General features: G+C 33.9%; 3 protein-coding genes across 4 annotated transcripts; 1 reads left to right on the top strand and 2 right to left on the bottom strand.

Annotated features, from left to right (window-relative positions):
• Window positions 1–237: 237 nt before the first annotated feature.
• On the top strand, window positions 238–3,865 carry LOC124496252 (uncharacterized). 2 transcript variants are annotated; one of them, XM_075733770.1, is made up of 3 exons: window positions 238–1,058; window positions 1,809–2,479; window positions 2,835–3,865. In XM_075733770.1, the coding sequence occupies exons 1-3, from the start codon at window positions 1,027–1,029 to the stop codon at window positions 3,233–3,235; spliced, it is 1,104 nt and encodes a 367-aa protein (XP_075589885.1). In that variant the 5' UTR covers window positions 238–1,026; the 3' UTR covers window positions 3,236–3,865. The 2 variants fall into 2 exon arrangements, with proteins under 2 accessions (XP_075589885.1, XP_046915713.2); XM_047059757.2 differs by lacking the exon at window positions 238–1,058 and having other exon boundaries at window positions 1,409–2,479.
• A 2,105-nt stretch (window positions 3,866–5,970) lies between these two features.
• Pal2 (Peptidyl-alpha-hydroxyglycine-alpha-amidating lyase 2) lies at window positions 5,971–9,380 on the bottom strand. The gene is made up of 7 exons (XM_047059751.2): window positions 9,255–9,380; window positions 7,393–9,197; window positions 7,045–7,330; window positions 6,857–6,968; window positions 6,718–6,786; window positions 6,521–6,658; window positions 5,971–6,446 (listed from the first exon to the last, which is right to left on the bottom strand). The coding sequence occupies exons 2-7, from the start codon at window positions 7,749–7,751 to the stop codon at window positions 6,199–6,201; spliced, it is 1,212 nt and encodes a 403-aa protein (XP_046915707.2). The 5' UTR covers window positions 7,752–9,197; window positions 9,255–9,380; the 3' UTR covers window positions 5,971–6,198.
• LOC124496251 (cathepsin L1) lies at window positions 8,289–9,317 on the bottom strand. The gene is made up of 2 exons (XM_047059756.2): window positions 9,255–9,317; window positions 8,289–9,197 (listed from the first exon to the last, which is right to left on the bottom strand). The coding sequence occupies exons 1-2, from the start codon at window positions 9,315–9,317 to the stop codon at window positions 8,289–8,291; spliced, it is 972 nt and encodes a 323-aa protein (XP_046915712.2).
• Window positions 9,381–9,749: the final 369 nt, after the last annotated feature.

The following is a 9,749-nucleotide window of genomic DNA, read 5'->3' on the forward strand; positions in this document are numbered from 1 at the left end:
ATCTCAGTGATTTGAATTTGAAAATTTGAAAATTGTTAGCTTAATACTAATGATGATGATGATGCTGCTATCAATCGTGATGTATCATGCGTAATGATGACGGGTGAAGCATTGGCAACAAGTGTGTGTGGTGTGATGTGATGAATGGATACAATCGACGGAGACGGCGTCGTCGTCGTAATTCTTGGAAAAAATGTTGCCGCCTTTCATAATTCTCCAACGGATTTTTTTCACTTTGTATATGATGGGCGCGTATAGTGTTAGTATGTGGTGGTGAAAATTTTTCAAATCTGGTCGGTGAAAAATTCCGTTGGAAATTCAATATTCCAATTGTGGATGTGTAGAATGAATCTGCAAATATATACCTGGCACCTGGTATATATTGACATAATCATCGAACCGTCGAATATCATCGAACAATGGAAGAATAGATGAATGTTTATGATTTTTTCGTTTTGTTCCGTTTGTTTGATTTATTGAAATTTGATAATAACAACAACAAAAAAAACTCCTTCATTTTCAGCAACAACAACAAAAAAAAACGGTTCTTTTTTTTGGTTTAATTTGCCCCAAATTATCCTGCTGGTGGTGGTTCTGCAATACGATTCGAGTACTACTCTTCTGTATCCGTGATTTTGTTTATCATCACCATCAACATCATCATATGAGAAAATAATTCAATTTTTTCATATATTGGATTACCCATTGCCCATTTTTGTTTTTCTTTTTTTTTCTTCTTCTTTTTTCAATCCGATATTGTTTCAAACCAAAAACAACCACACAAGCCAGCATTATGTGTGTATCGACCTAATGAATAAAAACCATCATTCAATTTTTGAAAAGAGTAAAAGAAACAAAAATCATTCATCAGACACATGGTATCGTAATCATTCAAGTTTCAGATGGTCCTAAAAACCAAACAAACAATAAATGAAGATTCAATTTTTTTAAAAATCACAATAAATACAGCATCAATTTCACGATCCTCATTTGGAATGTTATTATTGAATGTAATCTACATGGATAATGCCGCAAAGTATTGGCATCAACAGCAACAGGTTTGTTGATTTGTAATATTGCTTACAGTATATAGATTTATTTGACCATAGACAAATTGATTGTAATTTCAAAGAATATTCAGTGGTTTTTTTCGCAACCATAAGTCCGTCAGCCATATTCGAAAATTTATTTTTCAGATAAAATTCATCAGATGGCAGCAAGTGACTGTGATTTTTTTTTTGAATAAAACGTTTGATTTGCGCATGAGCATTTTGATTCTTACGATAAACACGTTTATGTGTGTGTGTGTGTGTGTGTGTGTGTGAGTGGGATGTCCATACGATTCAAACTTGGAGTTTTCGCAGCAGCTTTTGTGCACCTGGTTATTTTTTTTCTACAAAATTCTATTCATTCGATATTTGACCACCGTTCTGTTTATTTGGGTCGTCATCGTTTTAGGCAGGCAGGAGAGTGAATGCAGAAAGAAATTAGTGCCTTAATCATCAGCATTTCATCATTTTTGTTGTCCATTTTTCTGTTAAATGTTTAAAAATATTCCTTGAGCTTTGAATATTCTTTGTTCTACATATTATTCCAATCCAATCCAATAATATATATCCAAAATTCAAATTCAAATATTTTAATATATAAATAATAATGATTTTTCAATTACATCCGATAATGTCATCATCTACTACCTGTTGTTGCTCTTGTCGAACAATGGATCGGGTTGATGTTGTTGCATCGATCGTATTGAAATCAATACGATCACGATCGTCATCAACAAATATGATGGAATATGACAATAGATCACATCGTGTCATGTCCTTTGATAGCAATAGTGGTGGTAATAATAATAACAGTGATAATCATCATCAATCACGTCATCGTCATCGTGGTACCGGATTTCCATCATCATCATCATCATTAATACCAACTGAAGAATTGGAAAATATCGAAGAAGAAGAGGAAGAAGCAGCAGCATTATTACCATCATCATCAACCATACAGACGACATCAATGCCAACGGCAGCAACTACATCGGCAGCTGATATTGCCGGTTCATCATCACATCAAATTCGGCCATCATTCATCGAAACAGCAGCAGCAGCAACTCATCGTATCGATACCCGTCAAATACAATCAGTACGTCGAAGATTATTCACAACAACGGCAGCAACATCGACGGCAACAACGACAACAACCGATACACCGGAACAGCAGGAACGTACGACCGGTTGGCTTTCTGAACAAATGGCACAGATTCAACGACAACAACGTGAAAGATATAATTTTGATTTTGAACGTGGAACACCATTACCTGATCGTCCTGGTGATCGTTTCCGTTGGGAACAAGTTGTTCAACAACAACAACAACCTATTGAATCATCAATTTCATTAACATCAAAACCTAAAGCTTCCGGTGGTGCTACCACAACAACTACAACCAGCAGCATGACTAGACAAGCGTCTCTAATGGGTATGTATTATCACCATAAGTGATAGGTTAGTTGTATCACACCTGATATAAATGATAAAATAATGGATCCTTACGATTAGATACGTAGCCTCTTTTTTACATGACAAATGAATTTTTTGTGTCTCTTTTTGAAAAGAGGCTCACGCCAATTGCTTGCAAGAGACTTTTTAAATCTTCAACTTTTCCGAGTGATCCATTAGCTAAAGTAGATGTCTTTCACTGCATTATTGCGATCATCAATCAAATTAGCGATCATCGATTTAAATCTTTCGAATATTAGTTAATCTTGAATTTTTTGTCTTTTCTCTCTTTTCATTCTCCCCTTTGTGCCTCTTGTCCAAAAATAAAATCATAGGCATGTTACCGGTACGATGTAAAGCACGATCCATATCGACCATGACGACGACTACGACCACATCATTATCTACGGCCACTACTGCCAAAAGTATTGATATTGGACAACAACAATATGAATCTCAACGAAAACGACCAATTGAAACACATGAGGAATCATCCGAGGAAGAATCAACAGAACAACCCGAGTATTCAAAAATGATGACAATGAAACGTCTACGATATGAACAGACATCATCATCGAAAGATGAGCCAAAATCATCATTGACCACTAAACATGAAAAGATTACGGTCATTGAAGCTCCATCGTCGTCGTCGTCGTCATCATCGTCGTCAAGTTCGACAACTACTACATCGTCGTCGTCCGGGAAAAACGTGCAAATTAAAAAAAAGAATGATTGAATGGTTCGATGTTGGTGTGTTGTTTGTTTGATTTCGGGCACCATTTCATTTGCAACAACGAGTACAATTATCTAAAACACTCATATATGGATCAATCATTTTTCTATTTACTGTTTTCGCTGTTTTTTGAAGAATTTTCTTATTTTTGGAAATATATAAAAACTTTATTATACTACTACTACTAAATTGAAGATTTCCTTCTATAATCCATTTCTTCATCCTCGCCTCTTTCATTTCATTCAATGAATCTCATATTTATATAAATTCATATTATAAAGATTTTCATCTTTTAAAAAAACACACATAAACATCCAACAATACCCCCATCCCTAGTCATTGACTATTATTTCTTTATCCCTTTTTTCACACAACAACAATTCAACAATACACTGATTAAATTCTTTATTCAAATTGTGGTATGGTCATATACTTTCACACACACACACACACACACATACAAAACACAGGAGATATACTTTTGTTTGTTTGTTTGTTTTTTTCTCAGATATATTTTGTGGTTTCTGGTTTCTTCCTTACAATTCTTTCTTTCATTCATTCATTCATCTATTTCGTATGTCTAGCTGTGTTTTACATGGTGATTATCATAAAATAAATAAATGTGAATGAGAATTTTTTTCGAATTTATCCATTTCCTTTTCATCATTCTGCCGGTGTTTATGTATGTTTTCATGAACCGTCAAATCACTGAACCTTGACCAACAACAAACCAACCACCAGCATTATTTTAGATCTTTTGAGGTTTATGGTTGAAAGATTTTTTTTGTGATTGTCATGACCATCAAATCTATAGTACTATTTAACTAAAGGAAGCATGACATGGACAAGAAATGAAAGCAAGAAGAATAAAAACTAAACAATTGAACTCATTTATAATTGCATTGAATTGTGGTGCAAAATTAATTTCAATTTTTTTTTGTTATTTTCGAAAGAATATTCATATTTTTCCAAAGTTGATATCACACACACACACACGTATTAAGGTTTTATTTTCATATTTCCTGTACGTGTTTGTATAAGTGTGTGACAGATGTTCGTATATATAGCGGCGGAACCATTTATAGAGAAATCAAAGTGAAGCCATCTGTCTCTCGTGTTTCTTAAAGAAATATATTGACTTGACATTTAGATTTGGCTGTCCGGTCAATCATCATCATCATCAGACAAGAAAAACAATTGGTCAATGTACTACTACTACTTCGACGACAAATAAATACTACCAGTGTTACACACACACTTTCCGAACCGGGAGAGGAGAGGGACAAAGGTCATTCAATGAATAGAAAACAAAAACCGACAAAACCATAATTCGAATATGACATGATGATGATAATGTCTCATCACACATTTCCCTTCGTTTTCTTTTTTTATTTAATAGCATCAATCGTGATCTATTCGTGGCATCCGTTTTTTTTGTTGTTGTTCATGGCCTCGACAATTCTTTATTTCATTTTTTTCCGAAATGTTCGATTCGGGTCATTGCACACTGAACCAAATACCAATTGTTCTCATATTTTAATCTAATGATCATAGTATAGTAAAGAGTTAATGAATTTTTATTCTTTCGTTTGGACATCGGATGATGATCAATCAATCACGCACACATCGGCCATCGATATGTGAATCGCTCCTGTATAAATGAAAAAAAACAACAACGAAAACACCTGCCCTGTCTATAGGTATACAAAGAGGAGATTTTATTTTTTTTGGCGCCAAAAAATGAAATCTTCAAAAGTTTACCCTTATGTAGTTGCGTGCATGAATAATAAATACAACCAACGAAAAAAATGAAAAACCAATAAACAACTGCTGAGAGACTAAATGATAAATGTAGAGCAATAGGGTGAGACTGATCGATCGACCGTCCGACCTACCCACACATACACACACACACACACCTTGACAATACAGGTAAATACACACACAATGAATGTAAGTTTAACAAAAAAAAATATATCACACACACATATTGCCAATCGTGAGAACATCCAGGTACCCTCTGGTACACATACATACACCATATAGTCAATCATATGCACGTACGAATTCATCAGTCTCTCACTCTCATCATTATCGGTAGATATATGGGGACCGGATAATGGATCAACACGTGTTCATTGTTCCCACATACACACGTGTTTTTGGCGCCAAAAAAACTGTCATTTGAGAGAGTATGTGAGAAATGGAAAAAATTGGTTTACTAAAAAAATTTGGCGCGTAAATTTGACCTCCACACACATAGGTATCGGTATTTTGGAACATTTATTTTTCCTGTATGCAGATGTGTGTGTATGCAGCAAGTGATAAACTTTCTGAGACAATTTTGTTTGACTTGACTTGAATTCTGAACATAAGGTACCTATATAATATAAGATTCGTTGAGGTCGACAATTAGATTGGCAGATGTCTTAACGATTAACGGAAGAATTATTCGAAATCAATGGTGAAAACGACAGACGTGTTTGGCGCACGACGGCGACGAACAAAGTAAGTCAAATACCTTATGGGCATTTTTTCAATGGTCAGTTCATTGGCTTTGAAGAAAAAAAACGGACGGCAGCTGCTTCTTGTTTTGGATTTTGACCCATTGAATAAATAATAAAGAAAAGACTTCAAGACCCTTTTAGTTCAACAACAGCAACGTTGCAACACGTTTAAATTGTTGGCACGCGTCATTATCGATTGATTTTTCATTTGAATTGACTGGTCATGGAAAATGGAGTAAGGAAAAGCTTTATTTGTCAAGATTTTTTTGTTAGTTTTAAAATCATCAACAGGGATCATCATCATTTTGAAATAATTATTCTTTTTTTTGGAAAAAATTCATAAAGAGATCAATATTTGAGGGAGTGTTGTTATTGTGCATGTAGGAATGATGGTGGGTGATTGATAACTCCATAATTGCCAATTAATTGTTTCATCTTTGTTTCGTCGTTGGCTTATTATTATTCCGATATGAATACAGGATAATCTTCGAGATCAAATTTCACGATTTTCGATCGATTATTATTAGCAGCTGATGATAATTGACAAACGAAAAATGATTGACCATTTGGAGTCAGGCTTAAATCATGTGCATCATAAAATGATCCATTTTGTGGCGACCATACATCCACTATTTGTTCGGTACCTAAATCAATCGAAATACCGACTGTTGATTGTGGGCCACCATTCAAAGCTAGAATAACATCACCTATAAATTGAGTAAAGACCAATGACATTCTTATAGAATTCTGCAGTGTGCATGTATTATTTTAAAATACGAACCCAAATGAGCTATAGCATATACTTTTCGTAATTCACTTTGTTCCAATTCAAATAGTAATAAACCAGGTGGACGACGTATAACATCTGATGAAATTGAACTAGTCAATCCAGCACTATAGCACATTATACGATCATTTTCTATGGAGAAAAATTTAATGAATTTAGTGATCTGATTGATAAAAATACCGATAATTTACCTCGATCAGCAACACAAATCAAATCTTCATTCTCCAATAATGCTAGACTATGTGGTGTTCGTAGATTATCTATTGATTGGTTATAGAAATTTTTTTTCAGTTAAATCTCAAGATTTGAATTGAATTAGTGGCCACTGACCATTATTAGCAAATTCTGTGAGATAATGTCCATTTGGTGTAAAAACAACAATTCGTGAATTACAATAACCATCACTGATATAAACTGTTCCAGTGGAGGCTACAGCGACATCCTGTGATGGTAATAGTAAACATTTATTGCAATTAATTTTTTTGGTTTTCATTCATCCAAATATTTATCATTTATACCGTTGGTTTACAGAAATGACCATGATCAGAACCAGGTACGAAACGTTCACCAAGTACTAGATCAGCTTGTTCAAAGTTATTATTTTTATAACGAAATGCTTGATGTAGGGCAACATCGGTCAGCCAAAGATTGCCTTGTGGATCAACGGATATTCCATGTGGTAGATAGAATCTATCTTTTCCCCATGAAAACATAACATCAGCATTTTCTAAATCAACCGCCACGATAGTATCAACATTGACAGGTCGATCCTGGTGTTGATATACATTATCATCGTTGAATGAGCTAAAATCAAAAACATTTTAGCAATTATTTCACATTTTTCATCAAGAAAAAAAAACACTTACTTTTGATTCCAGGTAACATTTCCACGATGAAATATGTAAAGAAAATCTTTGGTTGCCGCTACACCGGATACCTGACCAAGAAGCTGATCATAATGATGTTTTTCCGTTTGTAATGACCATTCACGATTTTCTTTAGCATGTTTCGACGTTAAATATAAAAGATCATTTGCTGACGATGAGGATGTTCGTCCTTGTACATCTGATAATTGATCATCCAAATCATCCAAAGAATTAGCACGATCTTCTAGATCTTGATCAACAAACGGTCGTCCATAGAATCGTCCATAACAACCATTCAGTGTTATCAACAATATAATGGTCAATGATAATGTTAATAATCTACATATTCGATGATCCATGATGATGATGATTTTCGATTCTTAGCCTAATTTTGCGATTGTTTTAGACTAAGATTATAGAATAGATTATTATTATTATAGCCGCTCACACAAACCACAGACCATCCACACAAAAAAAAATAAAAGAAAAAACTCTGACGTAAATAACTCGAGAAAACAATCCGAGCGAATCATTGAATCACTGAATTGAACAATGATGTGTCATCAGTAATCAGTAAGCACTATATAATTGTAATTTTTAAGGAAAAATAGAAAAATATATCAGGACCATGATCATAGTCATTTTGTTCGATTGGATACAACCGATTCGGCGCCAAACATTTATTCATTGGATTGGATACTATATTTGGATAACAACCATAGACACTAGATAGCGCTACGTGAACAAAAATGGAATTAAATGATTGGAAAATTTTCAATAGGCGAAAATAATAGGAAATCCGGTAAATTCGGTTATTATTTATTACCATAATGTTCAATTTGATTTAAAATGAAACATTCAATTGTGATTCGATTATTATAGAATGGGAAAAATTCTTAAACAACTGGAAAGCTAGCTTTCGATGCAATACCACATTGATTATCTTTATTACGTGACATAAGAATATAACCATCCATCCCCCAGGTGACCCCCCAAGAATTTCGAACTTTCCAATATTGTTTACCAGAGGCAGACGTTCCATAACCAACGACAACAACACCATGATCCAGAAGCATTTGTGAACAATCATCATGATTATAGACACCTGATTTATAAAACATGAAATGCGATGAACTAGCATCGATTGCAACCGATATTGGTCCAACTTTTGCACAAGCCGATTGTAATGCATGTTCGTCATATTGTTTGACATCCACATAACTACGGATTGTAGCACCGATTGTTTTGTTTTTCTCATAAGATCTACATGATTCATCCATAGCAACGTATGGATATGATTTTTCCGTATCGATACCATGCTCATCGATGACATATTGAAATCCATTATCCATCCAACCACCCTCACAGCCTGAATCACCTTCACTGCTAGAACAATCGACTAATTCTTGTTCGGAAAGTTCAACCAAATGTCCGGTGGCTAAAGCATGAGCACTTTCCATTGAACTTACAGCTGAAAATGCCCAACATGATCCACAATTTTTCTGATTTTTGATTGGTGCAACAACACCTTTTTTAGTCCAATCAACTTCGGCCGGTAATGATTCAACTTCATTATCTGTATAGATTTGTGGTGCTGTTCGAACACTTTTCGATACAATCAAACCATTCAAACGTCGAAATTCACTAATGGATTTATCGCCAAATTGATTGATACCCAAAGTGTATGAAGATTTCCCTTCATTATACAATTGGTTATGTTGATCAATTAATTCCAAATTATCCGAAAAGATTTGTTTACGGAATTGTTCCTCGTAACTAGATCGATATACACGGTCATAGTTTTTCTATATTGGAGTCAGATTATTATTAATCCATGTCAAAATCAAAAAAAAAAAACTAACTTTAAAATTGGACCATTCCGAATCCAAACGAAATTGATCAATGGCCTGAGCCATAACGATCATGATTGATACGAGAAATAATTGAGTTTTCATCATAACCAATATATGTTTCTTTTTTGAAAAATAACAAACAAACAAATAAATTTAGTGATGATTGCAAGTAACCGATTGCTTGGTTTTTATATACTTTTTTTGCAACAGGATTTTACCAATTGATCACATGAAAACAAAAATCAATTTATTAATCAAACAAAAAGGTACACTTTTCAGATAACAAGTAGATCATCAGATGTTATATTCTTTTAAGGACCAAGATTAGCTGCTAAATTAATTGTTTTTTTATTTAAATCACTCAATCAATCAATTATTGATCACGATACGTAATAATCAAAGGAACAAAAAGAAAAGAAAAATTAAAAAGTCATTGTGCGTCCGGTTCAATAACAAATAATGGCGTTATCTTTAAAAGAAGTGGATTTTATAATTACCAAGGAA

This window comes from Dermatophagoides farinae, chromosome 8 (genome assembly GCF_024713945.1).
Source record: "Dermatophagoides farinae isolate YC_2012a chromosome 8, ASM2471394v1, whole genome shotgun sequence".
Lineage (NCBI taxonomy): Eukaryota > Metazoa > Arthropoda > Arachnida > Sarcoptiformes > Pyroglyphidae > Dermatophagoides > Dermatophagoides farinae.

Bases quoted from the DNA above. Each gene is read 5' to 3' on its own strand.
- LOC124496252 (XM_047059757.2), top strand. From the start codon at position 1,657: ATGATTTTTCAATTACATCCGATAATGTCATCATCTACTACCTGTTGT. The intron at 2,480-2,834 runs GTATGTATTATC...ATAAAATCATAG, and splicing joins TAGACAAGCGTCTCTAATGG to GCATGTTACCGGTACGATGT.
- LOC124496251 (XM_047059756.2), bottom strand. From the start codon at position 9,317: ATGATCGTTATGGCTCAGGCCATTGATCAATTTCGTTTGGATTCGGAA. The intron at 9,198-9,254 runs GTTAGTTTTTTT...ACTCCAATATAG, and splicing joins CGGAATGGTCCAATTTTAAA to AAAAACTATGACCGTGTATA.
- Pal2 (XM_047059751.2), bottom strand. From the start codon at position 7,751: ATGGATCATCGAATATGTAGATTATTAACATTATCATTGACCATTATA. The intron at 7,331-7,392 runs GTAAGTGTTTTT...TTTTGATTTTAG, and splicing joins AATGTTACCTGGAATCAAAA to CTCATTCAACGATGATAATG. The intron at 6,787-6,856 runs GTCAGTGGCCAC...ACCAATCAATAG, and splicing joins CACAGAATTTGCTAATAATG to ATAATCTACGAACACCACAT.